The sequence below is a fragment of the Salmo salar genome, chromosome 04 (assembly GCF_965601325.2).
Source record: "Salmo salar chromosome 04, fSalSal1, whole genome shotgun sequence".
Lineage (NCBI taxonomy): Eukaryota > Metazoa > Chordata > Actinopteri > Salmoniformes > Salmonidae > Salmo > Salmo salar.
Window position 1 is genome coordinate 47,768,817 of NC_138294.1, and position 27,908 is coordinate 47,796,724.

Sequence of the window (27,908 nt, forward strand, 5' to 3'; positions counted from 1 at the left end):
TCCAGGGATAAATCAGCTGAGAGACAGCTAGGTCACACAGACTCCTGTCTGCACTGGACGATGGTCTCTGGATTTACATGCTGTAGTGATGTGAAAATAAACTAGAAGGGCAGAGTTGCCAAATAAACCTAGCTAAATAAACTTAAGCTTGTATTTCTCAGCATTATCTCTTGTCATACTCAAATTACATATGAAAGATAAACCCTATATTCATATCAGAGATGGCATGTGCTGTATGTTGAGATGCTGTTATACGTTTCGTTTCCGGCAGGTTCTACAGATGAAAAGAGTCAGTCGGCAGTTGGTCTTTGGATCAGGCAGGCATTGTGCTGGGTTGGGCTCCCGAGTAGCGCAGTGGTCTAAGGCACTGCATCGCAATGCTTGGGGTGTCACTACAAATGTCACTACTGGTGTCACTACTGGTTCAAATCCAGGCTGTATCACAACTGGCTGTGATTGGGAGTCCCATAGGGCGGCGCACAATTGGCCCAGTGTCGTCTGGGTTTGGCTGGTGTAGGCCGTCGTTGTAAATAAGACTGTTGTTAACGGACTTGCCTAGTTAAATAAAGGTTAAATACATTTTTTTATTTATTTTAAATTTTTATTATAATTTTTAATTTTTTTATGTCTCCACACGGTCATAGAGATTGAGCTGGGTTGTGCAGGTCAGACTGAAGCAGCACTCTGGATGTATGACTTAAGAGACTGGGAATGGGAATCTTGATAGACATTCCTCCCACCTCCACCGTCCCTGCAGTATTTACCCACGGTAGTTCTGAGCCTGTTCCCCCAGTTTTACTGCACACAGCTCTGTTTGGGTGAGGGACGGAGGACGCAGCCTTTCTTCTCCTCCTCCTCCTCCGCACAGGCATTCCACCCATCAACCTCAGCAGACTGGCAGCAGCTGCTCTCCACCTCTTCTGGACCTGCTTCTGCTTCTCAGTCACTCTCACTCTGTATCTGTCTGTATCCTAAACTAAACCTGCTGTCTCATTCAGCCCAATCACTCTGTATCTCTATGTGTATCTGGGACTCAGGTTTCCTCCAACTTTGATATGCAGGGAAGTGGTGGACTCTCTAACCTCAGCAACATTCCCATCCTTACTGTTGAGGCTGAGCTGACCTCTGTCTCTCTAGAATGTCCCATGTCACTCCCCCTGTATTCAGTTCCTGATGGACTTCTCCCTCCATCCTACTGCAGTACATCTGGCTCATGTCTATCCATCCGTGACTCAGGACGGAGGTCATGTGAGAATGTGAAATGACCAATGTGATCATGCACAAAATATGAGTTTAATGGGTCATTCAAACCCAATCGTTATTGCAGTGATTTATTTGGGGTTTCCCTGGGTATTGGTCAGATGAGAATGAAAGGTAAAAGAGAAGTCAGCAAAACAAGCCGAACTGGAGCTGCCCAGGGCTTGCTGTCCCTGTTTAGAGACACTTTAGTTTCCCCTCTAAGAGTCCTTCCCCACACTCACTCACTTCCTCCTCTGATGCCAAGTTATGGGTGCTGTAGTAAACATGGGCAACCCAGAAACCTGCACCACTCCACAGTGTGCCGCAGGCTTGGCTTTGCCCAGAGGTGAGTCTAAGCAGAGCTTTACTCACACACACTCTCTGTCAGTCTCTCCCAAGGCCATAGAGAGGGGGATTCACACTTTGTGTGTGTGTGTGTGTGTGTGTGTGTGTGTGTGTGTGTGTGTGTGTGTGTGTGTGTGTGTGTGTGTGTGTGTGTGTGTGTGTGTGTGTGTGTGTGTGTGTGTGTGTGTGTGTGTGTGTGTGTGTGTGTGTGTGTGTGTTTGGTCCCATGTCATCAGCCTTCCCTCAAGGCTGTGTTGTAATGTTTCTGTGTGCATGGTTTAGGCTGCTCTCGTATGGAGGGCAAATATCTCAGGTTATTTAAGGTCACAGGCAATGTAGATCTACAGTCCAGTTTATTTGGGGGATCTTAACTCAGATTTTTAATGGAATCAGATTCCTCCTCTCAGGGCTATTCCTGTCCTGTCACTGGCTCTATTCAAGTCAACACTTCGGTGCAGGTTGAGAAGAAGAAAAAACAGTGCGAGGCAAATTGTTTTTGGCAGCTGAAGCTCCAAAAACAAAACACCAATTAGAGGTCATTTTTGAAAGTGATGAGGGAACACAGTGTGTGTGTGTCAGGAAGGAGGACGTCTCACATTTGAGGCTAATATAGGAGGAGCTAGCCTGGCTTGCCATGTTTAACACGCTTTCCTCCCATTTGCTTAGGGTGGGGGAGAAAGGGAGCAGTTATTTAAAGCTGGCTAGTGGAATGTGAGCACTGCGAGACTGTGTAACTGCACCCCCCGACCAGATCTCTGGAGCCGCACAGCCATTAGCCAAGGTAAATACAGAATAACAGTGCTGCTGCCAGGACGGGGAGAAGGCGCTGAGACACCCTGAGCCCACTACAGACCCATACCTCCCCTGAGGGGTGTGCCATCGCATCGTCACCGGGCCTGGGCAGAGAGCTCACGTCAGCTCTGCTGGGTGTACTGTCAGCATTCTTCTCTCTACCTGGCCTGCTGATATACTACAGGACAGATTAGACCAGTGATTACATGACATCACTTACCCAAAGCTGGTGCCAACATTCTGTCTCCCTCTCTCTCTCCACAGACGTTAAATAGCTCTGGTGCAGGGGGTTGCCAGGTTACACTGGGTTCATGCCTACCTCTTGGCCTTAGAAACAACCTTACATACCTCCATGACATGTCATAATATGCCCCATTGAGCAGGGATTGGAGTGATGGGTTTGGGCAATTATACATAATCAGACAGACAGACAGTGCAGTATCGTAGTCTCACACCAGATTAATGCTAATGATATGTAATGTTAGAAGTGATCCGCCTAAATATTGTTTCTTTTTAAATCAAAATAAGTGTTCTAGATCATTTTGCTTTACAAAATGAAGTGGACTACTTAATGAAGTGGACTAAAATGAAAGATGATCAAAGACCAGCGAGGGTGGTCTTATTCAGGCAAGATTTCTGCTAGGTCATTTTGTGCCAGTCGACTGTTAAAGACAGCAATAATTTAGTGACTGCAAATGTTCTATGTGTGTTGAGCGTTGGAACAGGCACTGTTTGGAGGGCTGCGTCCCTCCTTGCCAAGCGATCTGGGGTGGATGCAGGGGGTTGAGGGGATGCAGGGGTACAGTATGAGTATCATTCAGTAAGCGGAGGCCCTTACTCCCAGGCGGCCTGCTAGTCGGCAGGAGGAAGCAGAGGAGACTTTCTCAGGCCTGTGTTTTTAAAAAGCCAGTGATTATGTCATTTACTCTGGACTAGGCTACAGAAGTCTGGCCCAGTCCATAGTCCACTCTGTGTATGTGGTATGCGGTCTCAGAGCGCCAGTTTAAAGCAGGCATACTTGGGGATGTGGTTTCTTGCTTTTTCTACTGACCGTGAAGGCAAGAGCGTCATAAGACGCTGTGCCTCCCATTATTGTGATCATGCCCTTTTAATAGTGGTAGTAGTGGTAGCGGTGGTGATTGTTATTGTGGTGTAATGTTGTTTTTGTCATTGTCCTTTTGATGGTATTTTTTTGTGGGAATGAAGAGATGAAAATGGATTGATTTGATGTGGGTTGTGTAGTTTACAGGCTTACTGTAACAACAGTATAATACTGTAATACTAGCGTAATACTGTAATAGTAATACCGAAGAAGAAATGTACTTAATATCATTCTCTGATGGTTTGGCAAATACTCCCTCCTCTATAACGCCATACCTTTTAAGGCATATAATCATAATCTCATGATCACTTTAAATATTTGTTAAGCCATGAGAAGCTGGCCAGCCATCACTGACCCACTGACATATTCAGAATTACCTTCTAAGAAATGTAAGATATCAGATGAACAGCTCACTGTACGTAGACTTGCTGTTGAACTGGAGCGTTAAACTATAATTTGATCATTTTGAGCTGGGAATATTTGAGTTGGGAGGGAGAGGCTGTGGTTGGATGGGAGGCTGTAGGGGGGAGGTAACCAGGCTGCTGCTGCATAATCTCTAGACAGACAGAAGTGGGTGGGTGGCCACAGTCAGAGCAAAACCCCAGGGGCACGCAGAGGGCGCCCCTGAAACACACACACCCTTCCCCACCTCCCTCTGCACACAGTGCACAGACGGGCAGGAGATTGCCCCAACTAAAGTTACTGTTGAGGTCCGGGGGAAGAATGAGTCTTGCTGGTTTTAGATGTGCTGTATGAACTGTGATGCAGTGATAGTATAGAGCTCTGAGTTGTCATCTCTTCAGCTAGGTTTGATTTGAACGGGGATTTAGTTGAACCTATTGTTGCTCCTGGGGCTTTGGATTACTGAAAAGGAAATAGAATGGTCCTTGTTGAACCTGGAGTGTAGAAACGTGAGTCTAGGTTTGGTATTGGACATGGGTCAGATCATTGCTCAAGTCTTGAGTTAGTAAGGCCTATTGTTGAAATATTATCCTTGGATTAAACTCTTCCACCCTGTCGCTCTCAAACGTGGGTGGTTGTAATAAAACCTAGCAGCCAGTAGTTGGTCTGAAATAATAACATAATTAAACATTCCTAAGTGTGTGTGTTGGTGTGTCAGACTTTCTGTATATGTACAGCATGGTATGTATAGCTCTGTGGTAATGTCAGTGTGTGTAAAGCACATGTGTGTACAGTTGTCTCAGCTTGCCCACGCAACAGTTGAAGAATGACAGGTATGTATTTCTGAAAAAAACGTCCCTCTGCATCTGAAGAAAGAAATAACAGATTAATTTGGATCCCTCTGATGCTTTTTCCATTGCACTTTCTCTATTCTACTTCTTTTTCTTTCTCTCGCTCTTTCTTACACTCTCCCCCTCTCTCCGCTCCTCCCTCTCATCTTCTCTCTCGTGCTCTCTCACCCCCCCACTCTCTCTTTCTCTCCTTATCCATCTTTCTTTCTCTCTCTCTGTTTTTGTAGTGCCTCCATTGGCCTGTCTATCTCCTACACACTGTCGGTTTCAGTCAAAATCAACTTTTTCAGTGGAGAACCCATTTTTTCTGCCAGAATTTCTGGGGACACCATTTTTTCCCCTAATAATTTCTTGGGACCTCACCCCACCCCAAATCTAATGACAAAACCGTAAAATTGGTAAATTTAGATTTTTACGTCAACAAATAACCTTAAAATTAAAAGAAACCAATACAATTTCAACCAATAAAATGTACTCAATAAAATGGTATTTTCAAATTATCTTTTTGTATATTCTACCATACAATAATCTGTACTCTTAATTTTCTGTTCCCCCCCACAATTGTTTTTTTAAAATGTGTGTGTGTATATATATATTTAGTGCATTCGGAAAGTATGCAGACCCCTTGACTTTTTCCAAATTTTATTACGTTACAGCCTTATTGATTAAATAGTTTTTCCCCCTCATCAATCTACACACAATACCCCATAATGACAAAGCAAAAACTGTTTTTTAGAAATGTTTGAAAATGTATAAAATATAATAAACTGAAATATCACATTTACATAAGTATTACTCAGAACTTTGTTAAAGCACCTTTGCCAGCGATTACAGCCTCAAGTTTTCTTGGGTATGACGCTATAAGCTTGGCACACCTGTATTTGGGGAGTTTCTCCCATTCTTCTCTGCAGATCCTCTCAAGCTGTCAGATTGGATGGGGAGTGTCGCTGTTTCTCATCGTCTGAGAGTCTTTTAGGTGCCAAGCGGGCTGTCATGTGCCTTTTACTGAGGAGTGGCTTCCGTCTGGCCCCTCTACCATAAAGGCCTGATTGGTGGAGTGCTGCAGAGATGGTTGTCCTTCTGGAAGGTTCTCCCATCTCCACAGAGGAACTCTGGATCTCTGTCAGAGTGACCATTGGGTTCTTGGTCACCTCCCTGACCAAGGCCCTTCTCCGATTGCTCAGTTTGGTCAGGTGGCCAGCTCTAGGAAGAGTCTTGGTGGTTCCAAACTTCTTCCATTTAATGATGGAGGCCACTATGTTCTTGAGGATCTTCAATGCTGCAGAAATGTTTTGGTACCCTTCCCCAGATCTGTGCCTCAACACAATCCTGTCTCGGAGCTCTACGGACAATTCCTGGTTTTTGCTCTGACATGCAATTTCAACTGTGGGACCTTATATAAGCTGTTGTGTGCCTTTCCAAATCATGTCCAATCAATTTAATTTACCACAGGTGGACCCAAGTTGTAGAAACATCTCTGAATACTTTCCCGAATACGCAGTATATAAAAAACTATTTTGGAGACCCCACCGCAATTACCCCGATTTTGAATACCGCTGGTCTAAATCATGGCATTATGAGCAACGAGCAACGAGCTCTCACTCCTCACATAAAACACTATGTCGAGAAGAGCTTTAAAGCCAACATTTGTTCCTTTCTTCCTCCTTCTCTCCCCCTCTCTTTTCTCTCTTTCGGTTCCAGCACATGCTGGATAGGAAAAAGATTTCCCCTTTGACTACGGTTTGGAACACATGTGACCCAATTTTGAGTATGAAATCTATTTCCTAAGACATGCCAATAAAATTGTATAATGTGAAAGGGAGATGTGAGCATAATTACATTTTGGACTTCAGTATTAATGCTGGTGACTGAGAATTGATATCCATATTGGAATCATGGGTTTCTTAGAAGTGCTTTATAATGTATAGCACTGTATAATATAGCCTAAATAGCACCAAGCATTTGTTGGAGTGATCCTATAGCTGGGTGGCTTTAGTGTTTCAGATGATCTATTCTAGGCCATTCTGACGGCCTGCTACCCACTCGACAGAGTGGGAGAATTTCCCATCTGCAGACTTTTTGTGCCCAGTTGGGTTTCATAATTCAAGGATGCAGTGGAACACATATTATCATGACTGGATCATAACAGTCTCACGATCAGCTCACTCACTCAAGCACAGTCTGCAGAAAACATTAGTCCATGTGCATTACACCCAGGTCTCTCAAACGGCCCTTTCCTGGGTTTAGATAGAGGAAGCAGATGTGGAGGAGAGTCGAGTTTAAATTCCCTCCTATTGACTGTGAGAGGAGCGGTCTGAGAACTGTCCGCCTGGTCCAGTCAGTGTGGTGTAGTCTGATTAGGGGACTTGGAGGTCCACCCTCTTTACCTCATTAGATATGTGTTTAGCCTGTCATGCTAAGCACCAGTACTCCACCCAACTAGCTAATCTGTGGGGAAGAGATGAACATTGTAAATACAAGCACACAGCAAGAGGTGTGCTAGAAATGGCAGACAGCTATGTGCTGTAGTCTCTGTTGTCAAGCCCCATGCTGGGGTTAATTCGAAACATCAAAAGAAAGGCCCATTCACCAGATTTTATTTTAACCACAGCTTATGTACAGTCTGCTTCAAGGCATGTGTGCAACATGTTCATGGAGACAAAGGTATCATTTTGACTAACTTTACCTAAGGGCCGTGTTATTTCCTTCTCCATAGAACCCCGTCCTGTTGTTGGCCATGGAGTGTGTGCGTGTGTGAATGCAGTGAGCTCCAGTTCCCCGTCAGATGGAACTGCTCTGCTCTCTCTGAGACTTCTTCTCTGCCAGACGGGCCCTCTCCCCAAGCCTTACCAGACTTTTCCTATGTTGTCTCTCCGGTCTCTGTGGGTTGAAGTTGTATAATTGGGTTTGGGAGGAGGCTACGCCCCTGTCTTTCTTTCTCCGTCTCTTTCTCTGTGTTCTCTTCCCAATTCTCCATTCCCAACAGCTTTCTCCGCTTTCTCTCTCCGTCTTTCCAGCTTTCTCCACTGAGACAAGAAGTCATCAGACCCAGTAGATGTCTGGAGAGCTGTGCACGGGGAAGGGAAGTCCTTCTCCAGTTAGATTTGCTCTACAGGTTTCCCCCTGCTATCTGTGAGCCTCCCCATTAACCTGCTGCTGCATGTAGCTGCCTGTTTTGGGTGTATGGTTAAAGACCACTGTCAAGTTTAATTATGGTGCAGGCAGTGCAGGCTGCGTCAGAACAGCCCAGCCTATCCCACTACACATTTAAACATAAGCTGCACAGCCTCGTGTCATTTCATTATGGCTGTGATTTCTCCAGTTGCTCTTTTCCTTGACTCTCATTGGTTTAAAGATGTCCACGCTGTGTTTGAGGTGATCTAGTCCCGTTATTACACAGCGGCCTAGACTCCGAGGCAGTCCAGGCCTAATTGCTTCAGTGTGCGGAGCTCTGCTCCGCGGGGCGGGTAACACGAAGAGGCCTCTTCTCAACCACTGGGTGGGTCTCCGCGTCAGTCAGACGTGCTGAGTCGTCTCTCTCTCTCTCTCTCTCTCTCTCTCGCTCTCTCTCTATCTCGTTCTCTCTCTCTTCCTGCTGTGGGACTCACACCGCCGTGATACTGCTATGCTAGACTGCAGGGCAAGACATCCAAACCACTGAACTTCTGCTTCATTTCATGGCCCCATTATGGGACAGAGAAAGTGCACAACATATTAGTCATTGATGAATACGTTTCAGCGTTTTATCGCGCACTTTGTTGTATGTCTATTGAACTATGTGTGTTATTACAGCATGTATTGCAGCATGTCTTGAATTAAGTTATGATCCCATTCTTTATGCTGAACGTCTCAGTCTGGTATGTACTCCTCGCTCCCAGATCTTGGCTCCCACTGTTTAACCTGATTCTCCTTTTTAGGGAGAAAAGTGGCGACTATAAAAGTAAACACAAAGAGAAATCTACAGAGCGGTATATATGGCATGAAGCTCTTTCTTTAAGCAGAGCTCTTGTGGTTTCAAATATTTTCCAAATCCCAGTAAAAAGCCATCATTTGTATCAGTATTCTGCTCTGGCCTGCTCTGTGGATCTGTCTCCGTCCGTTAGGACATTCATACGGTAGTCACATGCGATATCTCAGACAACACTGGCCTGATTTTGACAAAACTTGAGTGAATGATGTGTCTTGCCATAGAGGTCCGGCACTTACAAAAATACACTAATTGGCTAGATGGTGGCGCTATAGTAAGAGATTGAAAATGCAAACTTTGAAAGGTCACGCTCCTCACCCCGTTTGACCTAAAGGCATGAAATGCGGTACATACTGTAGCTCCCTCTCCTCACAATGACCACATTTGCCTCAGGGACCCATAAGGTCTGTCATGGTGGATCTTCCGCCATTTTGAATATTGTGAAAAACACTTGAAATGCTACTCTTCTGGCATCGAATGACCAATCTGCACGGAACCTGATACATGGCATCTATGGACAAAGCTCTCTCAATGCAATATTTTCCAGAGTTGTACCTAAAACAATATGGCCGCTATTAACCAATAAACATTGACGTGGGTGTGGTCTGGCACATAAATGCATATATATCAAAATTTGGTACACATGTTGCAAGCACTGTCAAGACTCAACATATGCAAGAACATTCATATCGACCACACATTGGCATTATAATGGGCACATGTTTATATCTCTTGATTTGTTTGACACAGAGTGCTGAGATTTGGCACACATGCTCAGGGATGTGAGTCTAGCTAATCCATGCAATATCTCAGACACCACTGGTCTGACTTTGACAAAAATGATGTGTGAATGGTGCGTCTTAATGCGTCTTGCCATAAAAATCCTTCATTTGGAAAATTACACTGATTGGCCCAAGGGAGGTGCTATAGTAATCAACTGTACATACATTAATTATACGCAATATCTCAGACACTACTGGTCCTATTTATTATTTTTTCTCCTCTTTTTCTCCCCAATTTCGTGATATACAAATACGATCTCGTGTCATCGCCGAGATTCCCCAACGGGTTCGGGATAGGCAAAGGTAGAGTCATGCGTCCTCCGAAACATGACACGCCAAACCGCGCTTCTTAACACCCGGCCGCTTAACCCGGAAGCCAGCCACACCGATGTGTCGGAGGAAACACTGCCCAACTGACTACCGAAGTCAGCCTGCAGGAACCCGGCCCACCACAAGGAGTCGCTAGAGCGCGATGAGCCAAGTAAAGCCCGCCCCGGCCAAACCCTCCCCGAACACGGACGACGCTGGGACAATTGTGCGCCGCCCTCACTGGTCCGATTTTTACGAAACTTGGGTGAATGATGCGTCTTGCCATAGAGATCTGGGATTTACAAAATTGCACTGATTGGCCCAAGGGGGCGCTCCATCATTTGTGGGGGATGACATGTTTATTTTCTACAGGAACTATGGTCCTGCTATTATAAAAGTCCCAACTGTTCTCTGTTTAAAATAATGTTCCAAATGAAAAAAAGCGCAACATTACATTATGTTGATGATGTTCACCATGTGTACATGTTTTTCCTCTCCTCATGTCTTGGTGATGTGTTTTACACCTCTTTCTCTCTCCCTGTCTCTTTAGTTGTGTGTCCACTGACCTGCATGAATGGAGGGGTGTGCAGCTCGCGGACCCACTGCCTGTGCCCGCCAGGTTTTACTGGTCGCCTGTGCCAGTTCCCGCTCCGGCAGATGCCTGAGGCCCAGGCGGCGCGGGGCAACAAGCAACCCGTCTACACGCTGTCAGTGCTGCCAGACGGCCAGAGCCAGGGCGAGCAGACAGCCATGGGGCGACCACAGCTGACACAAACCCACTCTGTGTTCACCCTTCCCCTGGCACAGGGGGCAGGCCACCACTCATCAGAAGGTAACCATCATGGCAAACTGTGGGCACTGAAACCACAGTCAAATTGCTGTTATATATCAATACCTGTGCCCTGATAGCAGTTTGTTTTGGGTGACATTGTAAAGAACTGGAATCATATTCATGTAATCTCCCATGTGGTTGTCTCTCCCTGTCTTTCTTGGCGTCTCCCTTCTCTCTGCTACTCTCTCTCTCTCTCACTCGCTCGCGGCACTCTTTCTCTTTCTCTCTCTCTCTCCCTCCCTCTCGCTCTATCGTTCTCTCTTTTCAGTGCAGTTCAATGTCCGTGTCCACCATGCACATGACACATCCGTTGTCATCCATCCTCTTGACCAATCGGATTCAAAGCCCCCTCATAAAACCGTGACACGCTTGACCCCTCAGACTCACAAACCCAGGGGGCGGTGCTTCCAGGAGACCACGCCCAAACAAGCTGTGAGTTACACCACCCATCAACATAGTGATTGTCACTTTACATACAATAAGTGTATTATGGTTTTTCAAACGCCATACTGTGCATTTCCCTCTTTCCTTCTCTCTCTCACGCCATGTGCTTCAGTGTAGCAGTACCCCTCTCCCTGTACTGACCAATCAGGAGGACTGCTGTGGAAGTGTCGGTAACTCCTGGGGACAAAACAAATGTTATAAATGTCCCAAGCTACCATGTGAGTAACAAATGCCTCAGAATGGACTTCTTGACTTGCTTAAGTGTAAGTGTGTGTGTGTCCTTTCTAGACTGCTGGTGATCTGCCATTCTTTCATTTGTGATCTTCTATCCTACATCTCTAACTGCATATCTGTCATGTATAGTGATTATTATCTGTCGTGTATAGTGATTATTATCTGTCGTGTATAGTGATTATTATCTGTCGTGTATAGTGATTATTATCTGTCATGTATACTGATTATTATCTGTTGTGTATAGTGATTATTATCTGTCATGTATAGTGATTATTATCTGTCATGTATAGTGATTATTATCTGTCGTGTATAGTGATTATTATCTGTCATGTATACTGATTATTATCTGTCCTGTATAGTGATTATTATCTGTCGTGTATAGTGATTATTATCTGTTGTGTATAGTGATTATTATCTGTCGTGTATAGTGATTATTATCTGTCGTGTATAGTGATTATTATCTGTTGTGTATAGTGATTATTGTCTGTCGTGTATAGTGATTATTATCTGTCGTGTGTAGTGATTATTATCTGTCGTGTATACTGATTATTATCTGTCGTGTATAGTGATTATTATCTGTCATATATAGTGATTATTATCTGTCGTGTATAGTGATTATTATCTGTCGTGTATAGTGATTATCTGTCATGTGTAGTGATTATTATCTGTCATGTATAGTGATTATTATCTGTCGTGTGTAGTGATTATTATCTGTCGTGTATAGTGATTATTATCTGTCGTGTATAGTGATTATTGTCTGTCATGTATAGTGATTATTATCTGTCGTGTATAGTGATTTTATCTGTCGTGTATAGTGATTATTATCTGTCGTGTATAGTGATTATTATCTGTCGTGTATAGTGATTATTATCTGTCGTGTATAGTGATTATTATCTGTCGTGTATAGTGATTATTATCTGTCGTGTATAGTGATTATTATCTGTCATGTATAGTGATTATTATCTGTCGTGTGTAGTGATTATTATCTGTCGTGTATAGTGATTATTATCTGTCATGTATACTGATTATTATCTGTCGTGTATAGTGATTATTATCTGTCGTGTGTAGTGAATATTATCTGTCATGTATAGTGATTATTATCTGTCGTGTGTAGTGATTATTATCTGTCATGTATAGTGAATATTATCTGTCATGTATAGTGATTATTATCTGTCCTGTATAGTGATTATTATCTGTCAGGTGTGACAAATGAGCTTCCATTGTTTATTATCTAACTCCTTGGCAGATGTCCATCTGATCTCGATCTCTGCTGTTAAACACATTAAGTCATTTGTTTATGGAGCCAAAAACACCAGGCATCCACGCCAATAATTCATTCCCAGCTTATGAAATAATGAGCCTGCATTAACGCAAGCAATTTGTGTATGTCTATGTTTGTATAAGTGTGTACGCATGTGTGTGTATATGTGTGAGTGTGTTTTTGTGTGTCTGTGTGTCTGTGTGTATGTGTGCAAGTGAGTGAGAGAGAGCGAGAGAGAGAGAAAAGAACTCTGCAGTTACGTGTCTTCCCATGTGCCAGGCCAGTGGAATACTGTCATCGAATTGCCGAAAATTGAATTTCAAGCTGCGCCCCATGAAAATCTTGGCCAACTTACCTTTTTCCATTTTTCTATTACTCCATTCCTCAGTTGTGAGTAAGACAAAGAAACCTTTGTAAGAAAAGGATAGTTCTGGTTAATCTTTAAACTTGGGACAGCAGGATCCCTGTCTGGCGTGCTTCTCGCATCTTTTCTAGTAACGTTGAAGGAATGTTGTATTGTTTTCATGAGACATGTCTTCTGCGAATGAACAGACAAAAGCAACAAGTGGAAAATATGATTCTGGGCTTTTCTTGGGAATCATGAACTTTTTTAAAAGTTGTACTTTTTTTCCATCTATTTTTGAAAAGTATTCTGGAACGGTATTTTTGAAAGGTATTCTGCTCCCACAGTTTCCCACAAAAACTTTCTTTCAATTTTTCTGACCTGGAGGAAAAATTACTCATACACCACTATTTTTTCTATCATCATTTGATTCCTTCTGTTGAATCTCTCTTTCCCCCAGATGAAGATGAGTTTCACTTGGTCGCTCACCCCTCTTTTATTTTATTTCCCCTCTCTTAGTACTCTTTGGTTCATACTCATGCTTGGATACCTGTAATCTCTCAAACCCAGGCTCTGATCCAACGTGTCTCATCTATACACATATCTCTGTCGCATGGAATCACACAGATTTACTGTCACGCTGCCTATGCTGACAGTGTGTTCAGACTGAACAAGGAACAGCTAAATGAGCTACTTAGTCCAGGGCAGCAGGTAGCCTAGCAGTTAAGAGCGTTGGGCCAGTAGCCGAAGGGTCGCTGGTTTGAATCCTTGAGATGGTAAAGTGGGAGAAATTCTGCTGTTCTGCCCTTGAGCAAGGCAGATAACCCCCAACAACAACTGCTCCCCGGGTGCTGACGACTTGGATGTCGATTAAGGCAGCCCCCCCCCCCGCACCTCTCTGATTCAGAGGGGTTGAGTTAATGCGGAACACACATTTTTGGTTGAATGTATTCAGTTGTGCAACTGACTAGGTATCCCCTTTCACTAGTGTATGACTAACTGGAAGAAATGATCACAGACCCTACTGCTATTAGAAACGTAGGCCTGATCCATTACTCAATGGTTTAGTTTAGGCCTGTCTTTCTTCTCAGATTCTCAGACATTTTACGAGATGTTATTTTATTTCCGTTGATGAGCTGTGTGTAGTCTCCCCTTCCTCACTCATTCTTCCATTCCCTCCCCTTTTCATCCCTCCCTTTCTCTGCCTTACCCTCAGATCCAGGGGTGAAGCTGCAGACCATCATAGAAGACTATGGTTCCACCTGCCCTCAGGGCTATAAGAGACTCAACAGCACCCACTGTCAAGGTAGCATGAACATACTGCCTCTCCCCTGACTGATTCAACGCACATCAGGAGGATGTATCAAATAATAGATAATTTACACAAGTTTCACCACATTTTGTTTGGTACGCATTTGGTATGCCTGGTATGCCCGGAGTGTAAATCTTTGCCCATTTGCTTCACTGATGTGAGGAGAAAAAAGCCACTCCTCACGTTCTCTCTTTCCCCCCACTCTCTGTCCCCCACTCTTTCTTTGTCTCTCACCCGTAAGACATCAACGAGTGCACCATGCATGGTGTGTGCCAGAACGGAGAATGCCTGAACACCCAGGGTAGTTTCCTGTGTGCCTGTAAGCCTGGCTTCACCCTGGACAGGACCAGATGTGTGGGTGAGACTCAGAACCTCCTCTAGGCAGACCTGCTCTCCACACAACTCTGCATTTACTCAGCACAGCCATATTACTTAGAGTAGCAGCAGCAATATACACTATACATCCTCTCCTCACATGTGTGTGAAGATTAATTATTGTGGGGTTTTCATTTGTTGGCAATGGAGAGGTCAAGAGGTGACCTCAGCGCCTGATAGGTAGATGAGTTGAATATGTTTCACATCCACAAAGCTGTCACCAAAGCTATCCTTTTCTGTCCCAATAGTTAGTCCAGTATTTTCACAGATCCCTTATGTCCGTTATTTAAAATGCCACATCTGAAATAACCGAAATGTCATATGATTTTCCCTTCCAGAAACAGCCCTACCCTTAGTGACCTCTTCTGTAAGCCTAATGTCCTAACTCCAGCCTCTGTTGTGTTTTGCTCTCTTCTAATTGGTCCTGGCTGTCAGAGTCTCCGTCTCCGGTGGAGCAGGGTCAGTGTTTCCTCATAGCAACAGAGGCGGGTCGCTGTGAGCACGCCCTACCCACGTCCCTGTCCCAGGAGATGTGCTGCTGCACCGTGGGCAAGGCCTGGGGCTCCAACTGTGAGAGGTGTCCCCAAGACGGCACGGGTCAGTGGGATGCTAGAGTAGGAGAGTGGGGCTCGGTTTCTAGTATTTGACAGGTCAGATGCTGTATGATTACAGGCCAGATGCTGTATCATCTCATCCCCTCTTGTTTTTCTACCTCCATTCCTCTCTCCCTGGTCCGTTAGCCTCCTTCAGTAAGATTTGTCCAGCAGGGAAGGGCTACTTCCTCCATAGTGTCCGGGAGACGGTGGCGTTCCCACCTCAGATCCACTCCAGCCTGGAGCAGGTCCCCCTCAAGCCTGACAAGAACCAGAAGAAAGACAGTGAGTCACTGTGGCTTCCCCCAGGAAGTAGATGAAGGGTGGACATGATTACCTTTGTCCGCCTGCCAACAGATGTACTTCATTCTGGATTCACTTAGTCACTTCGAACAATACTATTGCTAAGATTTTCTGAGAGTGCAGTCGGGCTATTGGGGATGCCTCCAAATTACTGGGACTTTAGAGTGCTTAAAAATCGAATCAAATGTTATTTGTCACGTGTGCCGAATACAACAGGTGTAGACCTTACCGTGAAATGCTTACTTACAAGCCCTTAACCAACAGTGCAATTTTAAGAAAATATTTACTAAATAAACTAAAGTAAAAAAAGTGACACAATAACAAAAACAAGGCTATGCAGTATATACAGCGGGTACCGGTACCAACTCAATGTGCTGCGGTACAGGTTAGTCGAGGGAATTGAGGTAATATGTACATATAGGGGTAAAGTGACTAAATTCATAATCTGTAAATGAAAATGGATAATTAATTATTCAGCATTTTGACCTGTTTTTCTCTGTGTGTTCTCTTTTTCAGAAGTCAAGCACCAGGTAAGAAACTGTTTTTCTTTAGGCACCATTCATTGTGTGAGAGACTGTGTGTTTGCAGCTCCTCTTAGACAGGCCTGTGTCTCTACAGTGGTGGAAAAAGTAACAAACTGTCATTTTTCAGTAAAAATAAAGATACCTTAATAGAAAATGACTCAAGTAAAAGTTATACAGTAAAATTCTACTTGAGTAAAAGTCTAAAAGTATTTGATTTAAAATATACCTAAGTATCAAAAGTAAAAGTTTAATAATTAAAAATTCCTTATATTAAGCAAACCAGATGGAACCATTTTCTTGTTTTTGAAATTTATGGAAAGCCACCAGCGCTCCAACATTCAGACATAATTTTACAAATGAAGCATGTGTGTTTAGTGAGTCCTCCAGATCAGAGGCAGTAGGGATGACCAGGGATGTTCTCTGTTTAGTGAGTCCTCCAGATCAGAGGCAGTAGGGAGGACCAGGGATGTTCTCTGTTTAGTGAGTCCTCCAGATCAGAGGCAGTAGGGAGGAGCAGGTATGTTCTCTGTTTAGTGAGCCCTCCAGATCAGAGGCAGTAGGGATGACCAGGGATGTTCTCTGTTTAGTGAGTCCACCAGATGTGAAGCAGTAGGGATGACCAGGGATGTTCTCTGTTTAGTGAGTCCTCCAGATCAGAGGCAGTAGGGAGGACCAGGGATATTCTCTGTTTAGTGAGTCCTCAAGATCAGAGGCAGTAGGGATGACCAGGGATGTTCGTTTGACAACTGTGTGAATTTCACTGTTTTCCTGTCCTGCTAAGCATTCAAAATGTAACGAGTACTTTTGGGTGTCAAGGAAAATGTATGGAGTTAAAAGTACAATATTTTCATAAGGAATGTAGTCAAGTAAAAGTAAAAGTAGTCAAAAATATAAATAGTGAAGTAAAGTACAGATACCCCCAAAAAACGATTTAAGTAGTACTTTAAAGTATTTTTACTCAAGTACTTTACACCACTGTGTCTCTTTGCCCTGTCCTGTAGGAGGAGCCTCCAGAGACGACCACACCCATGCAGCTGTCTCCCATCAGCACCCACGGACCCCGTGTACCTGGTACGCCTCTCATTCCTTTATTCTTTATTCATTCAGGAAGTCCTATTAAGGTCAAGAGAACCCCTTTTGTTAGGGAAACCTGTTAATATTCAGGGAGACATGGGGCCTTGATTTGGGTCTGTCTGTTTCTCTGGTTGGTCCCAAAGTGATCATCACCAAGCCCACCCCTCCGCCCATCATCAGGTTGAACCCAGGCAGTGACCCTCTGGAGGTGGCACAGACGCAGGTCTCACGTGAGTTCCACTACACAGTCCAATCAAAACTACTATCAGCCTATTAACTCTCAGCCTACAGCTGCAATGTTGTTGTCTCCACGATGGGATGTACAGTACAGAGATCAACTGTCTTAGGTAGATTACTGTGTGCCCCCCTCCCCACAGCAGAGACAGACGAGTGCAGGCTGAACAGGAACCTTTGTGGCCATGGGGAGTGTGTCAACATGCACACTGGCTTCAAATGTGAGTGCTACGCTGGTTACCGGCTCCACCCTCAGAGGAATGCCTGTGTGGGTAAGTCAAGGGACAGGACAGGGGAATGGCCAAAGGGATGGGAGGGATTTACTGGGTAAAGATTTTGACCGGAGCCATGTAGGCACTCTGTATCCAAATAGTTCAATTGTGACCGACGGGCTCGATTCAGTCTTATGTAGCAAAATGGTGTTTTTTACGTTTGGATAAAGGTAGAGACAGACTCATACACTACAGTTGAGGAACAATGGGAAAGTACAGTACCAGTCAAAAGTTTGGACACACCTACACACTCCAGGGTTTTTCTTAATTTTTAAAAATGTTCTACATTGTAGAATAATAGTGAAGACATCAGAACAATAAAATAACACATAATAACATATAATGTAGTAAACAAAAAAGTGTTAAATCAAAATATATTTTATATTTGAGATTCTTCAAAGTAACCACCCTTTGCCTTGATGGCAGCTTTGCACACTCTTGGCATTCTCTCAACCAGCTTCTTTTTGTGGAGGCCAGGTCATCTGATGCAGCACTCCGTCACTCTCCTTCTTGGTCAAATAGCCCTTACACAGCCTGGAGGTGTGTTGGGTCATTGTCCTGTTGAAAAACAAATGATAGTCCCACTAAGCGCAAACCAGATGGGATGGCGTATCGCTGCAGAATGCTGTGGTATCCATGCTGGTTAAGTGTGCCTTGAATTCTAAATAAATCACAGACAGTGTTACCAGCAAAGCACCCCCACACCATCACACCTCCTCCTCCATGCTTCATGGTGGGAACTACACATGTGGAGATCATCCTTTCACCTACTCTGCGTCTCACAAAGACACGACGGTTGGAACCGCAAATTTGGACTCATCAGACCAAAGGACAGATTTCCACCGGTCTAATGTCCATTGCTCATGTTTCTTGGCCCAAGCAAGTCTCTTCTTATTATTGGTGTCCTTTTTTAGCAGCAATTTGACAATGAAGGCCTGATTCACGCAGTCTCCTCTGAACAGTTGATGTTGAGATGTGTCTGTTACTTGAACTCTGTGAAGAATTTATTTGGGCTGCGATTTCTGAGGCTGGTAACTCTAATGAACTTATCCTCTGCAGGAGAGGTAACTCTGGGTCTTCCTTTCCTGTGGAGGTCCTCATGAGAGCCAGTGTCATCATAGCGCTTGATGGTTTTTGCGACTGCACTGGAAGAAACTTTCAAAGTTCTTTAAATTGACTGACATTCATGTCTTAAAGTAATGATGGACTATCATTTCTCTTTGCCTATTTGAGCTGTTCTTGCCATAATATGGACTTGGTCTTTTACCAAATAGGCCTATATTCTCTATACCACCGCTACCTTGTCAGAACACAACTGATTGGTTCAAACTCATTAAGAAGGAAAGAAATTCCACAAATTAACTTTTAACAAGGCACACCTGTTAATTTAAGTGCATTCCAGGTGACTACCACATGAAGCTGGTTGAGAGAATGCCAAGAGTGTGCAAAGCCATCATCAAGGCAAAGGGTGGAGATTACTTTGAAGAATCTCAAATATAAAATATATTTTGATTTTTTTTAACACTTTTTTTTATTACTACCATATTCCATGTGTGTTATTTCATAGTTGTGATGTCTTCACTATTATTCTACAATGTACAAATAGTAAAAATAAATAAAACACCTTGGATGAGTAGGTGTGTCCAAACTTTTGACGGGTACTGTAATTCTACCTTGAAAGTTAATAAAATTGTGACACCACTTTTGAATGTTTTGGTACATGTACTGTAGAGCTTTTCTTTGTCTACACCCTTTCAGCATCGTTCACACCCTCTTAAGCCTTAGCACCACCCATCTCTTTAAGGATTCACATGCATGACATCAGCAGTCTGGTGGTCCAAAATTGCATAGCTGGTGTATTTTAAATCAAATAAACCCATCCGTTTAACTATATGTCAATCTAGCAAACCAGGCAACTAAAAGCAACTTTCTTACCAATGTTTAGGTTTGTTTCTAGCTTGTTAGCTAGCTAGCTAATGTTAAGTTAGCTGGCTATTCAGTTCAAATAATGACCGCATCATATAGCTGACAACGTCTTAACTTTAGCTAATTTGTATTCATTATTACAGGAAGATAAACTCACAACAAGTTCATTATTTACAAGGTAATGGCAAGCTAATTACAGAAAATAGTTTACGGTTGTGAGTGTGACAAAATAAAAGCAGGGCATTCTACCAGATAATTTTTGAACTTGGACACTGTCTCGTTGGCCTAACGTTATATCCTAATTTGACTTTGGTGCAGGTCATTTAGTTCTTCACATTACCATCTCTGATTAACACACACTATATCAAATACAATTCAAGTTTATTTGTCACATGCACAAGATACAGAAGATGTAAACTGTACAGTGAAATGGTACCTTGCATAGTGGAGTCTTTTGTTTAGACATGTAGCTAGCTAGCTAGCTAAACAATGAACCATAATCCCAACTCATAACGTTACTACCCTGCATGAATCTGAAGGTAGCTAACCAACTAGATTCAATGTTAGCTAGCTAACATTAGGCTATAACTAGCAATGCAAATGGATCTGAGATACGAATAATATTACTACACAGATCATACACGTAACATTAGCTAGCGAGCCAGACAGCTAACGTTAGCTAGCTAGCTAACAGTACTCATTAACTTGCAATGAAAATGACTTTCTGACAAAATGTGAAATGTATATTATCTGAAAATGTAGCTAGCTAGACTCTTTTACCCATATACATGGATGAACGCTTCTCCCTCTCTGTTACGGATGCCATGGTTGCCCATAATTTGAATATGTAGTCTGGAGACAAGTGTTTTATACAACAGCCTTTTGTGTGTTCTCTTTTCGACTCCCTCCACATATTTGCAATCAAACGCCAGAATTTTCTCCATCTCCTTAGCTATCATACTCTGCTTCCACCCGGCATTCCACTGATTTCAAAACTCTGTCCTCCAGAAAGAGGAGAGCAACAGTTTTGCAGTAATTCATTATATCTTTAAAAAGAATAGGGTTAGAAAGGATTACCTACACATACTGAGCAGCCCTTTGTTATAGACAGAAGCGTGGTACATGGTAGACCAATCCAAGCTCATCTCTCGGCATGTCCAGCCCATCCATTATCTCAGTCAATCATGGCTAGCGGGAAGGTTCCAGCCTTTTTCCGTGGCTAAACCAACTAGGCTTGTAATTTAACAATTTTATTCATATTTACAGATGGCATACGAGTTTGTTATTAAGACATATGAAAGTTCACATGTTCCAGAAGGCATTTCTGCCAATAAACACATTTTGATTAAAAATAAATGTTTACGTTCAAATGCCTCTCTTGTGAAGTAGTGATGTGTGACATATGCCTAGTTTTAAGAAACGAGTCACAATTGAACTTGCGTGTTAATTCTCTAATGGAGTTGTAATCTCTCAATTCCCTAAACTTCTAAGTTATCCCTCTCTGCCAGATGATGATGAATGTGACACTGAGCCATGTGGCCACAGCAGAGGAATCTGCATCAACACAGAAGGCTCCTACCGCTGCCGCTGTCTCCATGGCTACAAGCTCCTGGTGTACCATGGGAAGCTCAGGTGTATAGGTGAGTGGTGTGGTGTGGGTTCAATTGTTCAAATGTTATCTTTTAGTCATCATGTTGTCACTTGGGATTTTTCATGAGTGTGTTTTGATCTTATCTTTAGATGTGAATGAGTGCTCCAAGATGGACATCTGTGGGCAGGGGGGTCAGTGTGTTAACCTGCCAGGGTCCTACAAGTGTGAGTGTCACAAAGGCTTCAGGAGCAAGTCACAACGCCAGCCAGCCTGTGAAGGTAAGAGCGGCATCTGCTGCCCTCATATTTCTTTGTGTGCGCAGTGTGTGTACGTATATGTATGTGTGTCCGCATTGATTTAGTAATGTTTATGGGTGTCTGTGTTTGTCTCATGTCTTCTAATGCCTCAGATATAAATGAGTGTCTGGACCCCAACAGCTGTCCCAATGACCAGTGTGAGAACACACCAGGCTCCTACGAGTGTGTTCCCTGCTTACCTGGTCACCAGGCCCAGGGTGGGGTCTGCTACGGTGAGACCCAATAACTTCATGTATGCATACTAAAGAGAACGCACACCAATCAACTCTTTTCATTACCTATAACTGTCTATCTCACTGTTGTTATACCTTTTCTAACTTGAGCCTTTATGTTTGCTGATGTGTTGCCACCTAGTGGCCATGCCACCATAGTTGGCATTACTGAAGAGGATAGTCTGATGGCAACAGGGAAAGCAAGTCAAATCAGCAGTTAGAATATTGAATCTGTACATTCAATATGTTGACCTTCCCCAGTTAGTTTTGTCTGAACCATGACATTGAAGGCATTCACTATTCAGAGCTGTGTGTGATGTAGAGAATGGATTTGATCAGTCATAGTCAATAAATCAGCCATAGGGAGTCTGTCCCAGACACACAGGGCCAGCAGGCAGGATGCCAACAGGCACTGGGCCAGTCCAGAGCTGGTATTCCTCTGTATGACTGATTGTTTCCACCCCTACCCCCTGCAACCCCTCCACCTCTCCACTAGATGTCAATGAGTGCCAGAAGCGAGGTGTGTGTCCCAATGGGCGCTGTGAGAACCTCCCAGGAACCTACCGCTGCCTCTGTAACGAGGGCTTCCTCCCAGCAGCAGACAGCAAAGGCTGCAGAGGTCAGTTCACTGATTAATGTTAAATAGAATATCTCTTAATGCTGCACAGACACTATTTTATGCTTGCAGACTTGCAGTGCTGTAGTGGTTACCAGTATTTCTGCACAATATTGAAAAAAGAGAACTAGGTAGCATAGCGGTGAGAGAGGCGAGCCAGCAACCAGACGGTTGCCAGTTCGATATCCGGGAATGACGGGAAAAATCTGTCGGGAAGTGAGCTCGCAACTAGAAGGTTTCTGGTATCAAATCCTAGATGCAATTTCCTGCCGTTGTGCCATTGAGCAAGGCACTTAACTCCAATAGCTCCTCGGGCTCCCCTGCACCTCTCCAAAACCGTACTGTATGTGAATGCATGTGTGTCTTTCAGATGGGTTGGGTTAAAAGCAGAAGTCAAATTTCAGTTGGACCTTGTGTGCAATTGACCAATAACGTGATCTTATTATCTGAATGGGTATGTGGGTTCTATTGACAGGCTGCGTGTGTCTCCACCTCTCTCCCCTCCAGACATTGACGAGTGTGAGGATGACAGACTGTGTGCCAACGGGCGCTGTGTCAACACAGAAGGCTCCTTCCAGTGCCAGTGCTACCCAGGATACCAGCGTACTCAGGAGGGCAGCCATTGTGAAGGCAGGAGCTACTTGTTACTACTCACTACAGCTCCATGGAAATGTTAACAACATTATTACACTACCAGTGAAGTATAAGTAATATGCTCACTGCATAGGCAGCGCGTGAGTTTCCGATTTGCAGAAGCTATTTGTTTACCATGAACCTTTTCCTTTATGATAATGCATTGCATGCATCTATCATCACATTTGCAGACGAAATGAAGATATTCCTAGTGTGATAAGTACATAGATTGGGTAGTCATAAGTAAGGTTAGGTTATTAATATAACTCAATCGTATAACAATCCCAAATTGTGGGCTCCTCGACTATAGGCTATGCCCTTGTGATTTAAAACATTTTAAAGAAACAAATCCTCTTTGGCTAAATCATAGCCTCTGGTGTAGTATTTTGAATGGTTTTATTTATTTCTGTACAGACAGGAGTAATCATATATTTTTGGCAAATTTAATTCAGTTTACTTTAAGGGAAGCTTTGCCTATTGGGTATGGCGCCTATGGTCCACAGTATAGAGCTGGTGATCAAACACATGGCCGTTGTTTGATTGTGGTCTTTTCCTCCCTCAGATATAAATGAATGTGAGCGTCCCTCTAACTGCCAGAGGGGGCGCTGTATCAACAGCATGGGATCCTACCGCTGTGAATGTCAGAAGGGTTACATGCTGGTCGGGGGTCGGAGGTGCCAAGGTCAGTCCGTCTCCACCCTCTCCATTGGTTTCAAGGAGATAAAGTAGCAGTCAAAAGTTTGGACACACCTACTCATTCAAGGGTTTTCTTTTTTTTAAACTTATTATTTTCTACATTGTAGAATAATAGTGAAGACGTCAAAACTATGAAATAACACAGTAAATAAAAAAGTGTTCATCAAATCTAAATATATTTTAGATTTTAGATTCTTCAAAGTAGCCACCTTTTTTTTGCCTTGATGACAGAGTTGCACACTCTTGGCATTCTCTCAACCAGTTTCACCTGGAATGCTTTTCCAAACAGTCTTGAAGAAGTTCCTACATATGCTGAGCACTTTTTGGCTGCTTTTCCTTCAATATGCGCTCTAACTCATCCAAAACCATCTCAATTGGATTGAGGTCGGGTGATTGTGGAGGCCAGGTCATCTGATGCAGCACTCCATCAATCTCCTTCTTGGTCAAGTAGCCCATACACAGTCTGGAGGTGTGTTGGGTGAATGTCCTGTTGGAAAACAAATGATAGTGCCACTAAGCGCAAACCAGATGAGATGGTGTATCACTGCAGAATGCTGTGGTAGCCATGCTGGTTAAGTGTGCCTTGAATTGTAAATAAATCACTGACAGTGTCACCAGCAAAGCACCCCCACACCATCACACCTCCTCCATGCTTCACGGTGGGAACCACACATCCATTCACCTACTCTGTGTCTCACAAAGCGGTTGGAACCAAAAATCTAAAATTTGGACTCATCAGACCAAAGGACAGATTTCCACCAGTCCAATGTAGCTCGTGTTTCTTGGCCCAAGCAAGTCTCTTCTTATTATTGGTGTCCTTTAGTTGTGGTTTATTTGTTGCAATTCAACCATGAAGGCCTGATTCATGCTGTCTCCTCTGAACAGTTGATGTTGAGATGTCTGTTATTGAACTTTGTGAAGCATTTATTTGGGCTGCAATCTGAGGTGCAGTTAACTCTAATGAACTTACCCTCTGCAGCAGAGGTGACTCTGGGTCTTTTGAGCCAGTTTCATCATAGCGCTTGATGGTTTTTGCATTTGAAGAAACTTTAAAAGTTCCTGAAATTTTCCGCATTGACTGACCTTCATGTCTTAAATTAATGATGGACTGTCACTTCTCTTTGCTTATTTGAGCTGTTCTTGCCATAGTAGAGACTTGGTCTTTTACCAAATAGGGCTATATTTTCTATACCACCCCTACTGTGTCACAACACAACTGATTGGCTCAAACGCATTAAGAAGGAAAGAAATTCCAAAAAATTAACTTTTAACAAAGCACACCTGTTAATTGAAATGCATTCCAGGTGACTACCTCATGAAGCTGGTTGAGAGAATACCAAGAGTGTGCAAAGCTGTCATCAAGGCAAAGGGTGGCTACTTTGAAATATATAAAATATAAAATATATTTTGATTTGTTTAACACTTTTTTGGTTACTACATGATTCCATATGTGTTATTTCATAGTTGTGATGTCTTCACTATTATTCTACAATGTAGAAAGTAAAAAAATATATAAAAAAATAAAAACCCTTGAATGAGTAGGTGTGTCCAAACCTTTGACTGGTACTGTAAATCATTGGTGTTAACCATTCTGGCAGTTGAGCTTTGTAACCAGTGGAAACTGTCATAAGTCAAGCTTAATGGAACTCATGAGGATTGTAGCAGATGTTTGTAACACATTCTCCCTCTCTCTCTCTCCTACCCAGACATAGATGAGTGTGCGACAGACAGGGGTCTGTGTCAGCCGCATGGTGTGTGTGAGAACAGACAGGGCTCCTATGTGTGTGTGTGCAAAGACGGCTTCATCCTGTCTGAGGACAAGCACAGCTGTGAGGGTAAGATTACTGATATCTTCTCACCCTCTCTCTGTATAGCTATATTCTACACACACACACACACACACACACACACACACACACACACACACACACACACACACACACACACACACACACACACACACACACACACACACACACACACACACACACACACACACACACAGTCAAACACTCCAATCTGTTTCCTCTCTGCCCCCTTCCCCTCCAGAGATTGAGGTGGCCGTGGAAGATAAGAAGGAGTGTTACCTGAACCTGGATGACACAGTGTTCTGTGACAGTGTCCTGGCCACCAACGTCACCAAGCAGGAGTGCTGCTGCTCCATCGGCGTGGGCTGGGGGGACCACTGTGAGATCTACCCCTGCCCCGTCTACCACTCATGTACGTATCTCATGCCCAACACAGGGGTTAAAGGAGCTGAGATGACATAGTCTAATACAGACAGAATCTTGTCTGTTCTACAAAATATATTCCCAAATAAATATATTCTCAAATATTTGTAGCTGCTGGGAAAGTCATTCATGAAAGGGGAGGTTAACTTGGCCCCAGACAATCGATCTGAGATCCAGTGAAGTTTCAGTCATCTGATTTTCCTTAGGCTTTAACCCCTGGCCCAACAACATTCACACTAGTTTAACAAACCATCAAGTGGGCTGGGCGGTCAGTTCACTTATTTCAGCTGTTCAATGTCATTCATTGATCACTTAAAGCAGGCATATGAAGTGACTAAGTCAAGTGGGATAGGTACATTGTTTAATCGACTTCCTGTTTTTCCCTCAACCAGCTGAGTTCCACTCCCTGTGTCCAGTGGGCCGAGGTTTCTACCATGAGGAGGGAGTGACTGAGTACGGCCTGTCTGTCCATAGAGGTGAGTAGCTACACAACCTCAACCCAACACTGTTGCCGTTTTCTCATTTACACCATTCCTTTATATGACAATATTTGTTCTCTCCGGGGGAGTTTGTTTGTGTTGAGATCTGTGTTCCTGTCCCTCTGTGCACAGATATCGATGAGTGTGTGCTGTTCTCCAATGAGATCTGTAAGGAGGGCCGCTGTATGAACACACAGCCTGGCTATGAATGTTACTGCCAACAGGGCTTCTACTACGACAGCAACCTACTGGAGTGCATCGGTAACCACAGAGACCCACACCTCGCAGGCCTGCACCAAAACACACCTCTGTATTATTACATATGAATACACATCAGATATCCCATTTAGTCACAGCTCCTCTATGGTAATGTGTCTCCTCCTCAGATGTGAATGAGTGCCACGACGAGTCTCTGTGTACCAACGGTCAGTGTAAGAACACCAGAGGCTCCTACTACTGCACCTGTAAGTCCCCCTGGATCTATGAAGCCTCCAATAAGAAGTGTGTCATCCCCACTGTGGCAGGTGAGATCTGGCTAGAGCCCTCTACTGCACATACTGTACCCGCATCCACACACACAGGGAGGTGCAGGACAGGCCATAGAAGAGGACTGGTGTTAAGTCAGCGGTGTGTTTGTGTTGTTGCAGGTGTGGATGAGTGCCAGGACTCATTGAACTGTAAGAATGGCCACTGTGTGGACACCCCTGGGTCCTACTACTGCATCTGCTCTCCCCCCTGGATCCTGGCCACGGACCGCAACAGCTGTGTGACCCCAGAGGAGCAGGCTGGTGAGTGGAGGAGAGCGTACTGCTGTCCTTAGCAGGGCAGTTGGTGGGCTCAGGAAGCTCGGGATGGATGATTGGGAGACGGGGGTGGTGTGAGAGAGGCTGGGTAGCCTAGTTCACAGTGGGTTGGTTCTCAGTGGTGTGTCTGAAGGTTGAATGAGAGAATGTTTTTTTAATGTTAGTTCCAGTCTAACACTACTAATCAGCCAGACCTGCCCCTTCAGCCTCACCCGCTCTGACATTTACATAACCTCATGTCTGTCACATACATCAGAGATAAACTCCAACACAACCCTGGTCCTATAGCCACTTCCTGGCCCGTGTTCACTGGAAGGATCAGTGTTCACTGTTGTACCTATAGACACCCAAACACTCTGCATGCTCTCAGGAAGCAGTGTAACGTAGCGATCTGCCTGCAGGCCTGTTCAACGTCACTTTAAGCTGTGAGCTGGCCCCAGGCTGGTGTCCGTCCGTCCGTAGGTTGTGTAACCGTGTCTGTGGTGTCTGTGGTGCCCCTTGCAGATATCAATGAGTGCCAGGACCCCTCGTACTGTAAGAATGGGAGGTGTGTGAACACGCCCGGCTCCTTTCACTGTATATGTACCCAGCCCCTCACCTTCAGCGCAGCGCTCAAACAGTGTGTCTATGACGGTGGGTATAACCAATCGGCGCTCAGCTCACCTGAGCCTGACCAATCAGTGCTTAGCTCACCTGAGTTTTGGCTTACCTGTACACCTGCCACTCCTGCTACTCTTTTTTTTAACTCCTCCCCCTTTGAGCCCCCTCTCCCCAATAATGACCCTATGCACAGGCTCACCACTCCCCCCTCTTG

General features: G+C 44.0%; 1 protein-coding gene across 7 annotated transcripts in view; it reads left to right on the plus strand.

Annotated features, from left to right (window-relative positions):
* LOC106603116 (latent-transforming growth factor beta-binding protein 3) overlaps positions 1-27,908 on the plus strand; it is a 38,743-nt gene that overhangs the window by 6,362 nt on the left and 4,473 nt on the right. For 4 of the 7 annotated variants that reach the window (XM_014196362.3, XM_014196365.3, XM_014196360.3 and 1 more), the window contains exons 2-25: positions 10,340-10,621; positions 10,890-11,053; positions 11,178-11,283; positions 14,120-14,209; positions 14,457-14,573; positions 15,026-15,187; positions 15,331-15,468; positions 16,003-16,016; positions 17,012-17,081; positions 17,228-17,314; positions 17,462-17,590; positions 21,025-21,156; positions 21,257-21,385; positions 21,517-21,636; positions 22,133-22,255; positions 22,760-22,882; positions 23,448-23,567; positions 25,288-25,416; positions 25,631-25,801; positions 26,205-26,288; positions 26,424-26,552; positions 26,678-26,815; positions 26,939-27,079; positions 27,599-27,727. In XM_014196362.3, coding sequence (XP_014051837.1) covers positions 10,340-10,621; positions 10,890-11,053; positions 11,178-11,283; positions 14,120-14,209; positions 14,457-14,573; positions 15,026-15,187; positions 15,331-15,468; positions 16,003-16,016; positions 17,012-17,081; positions 17,228-17,314; positions 17,462-17,590; positions 21,025-21,156; positions 21,257-21,385; positions 21,517-21,636; positions 22,133-22,255; positions 22,760-22,882; positions 23,448-23,567; positions 25,288-25,416; positions 25,631-25,801; positions 26,205-26,288; positions 26,424-26,552; positions 26,678-26,815; positions 26,939-27,079; positions 27,599-27,727 — 3,027 coding nt within the window. The remainder of the gene's footprint in view (positions 1-10,339; positions 10,622-10,889; positions 11,054-11,177; positions 11,284-14,119; positions 14,210-14,456; positions 14,574-15,025; positions 15,188-15,330; positions 15,469-16,002; positions 16,017-17,011; positions 17,082-17,227; positions 17,315-17,461; positions 17,591-21,024; positions 21,157-21,256; positions 21,386-21,516; positions 21,637-22,132; positions 22,256-22,759; positions 22,883-23,447; positions 23,568-25,287; positions 25,417-25,630; positions 25,802-26,204; positions 26,289-26,423; positions 26,553-26,677; positions 26,816-26,938; positions 27,080-27,598; positions 27,728-27,908) is intronic. The other 3 variants (XM_014196363.3, XM_014196367.3, XM_014196366.3) reach the window with 2 other exon arrangements.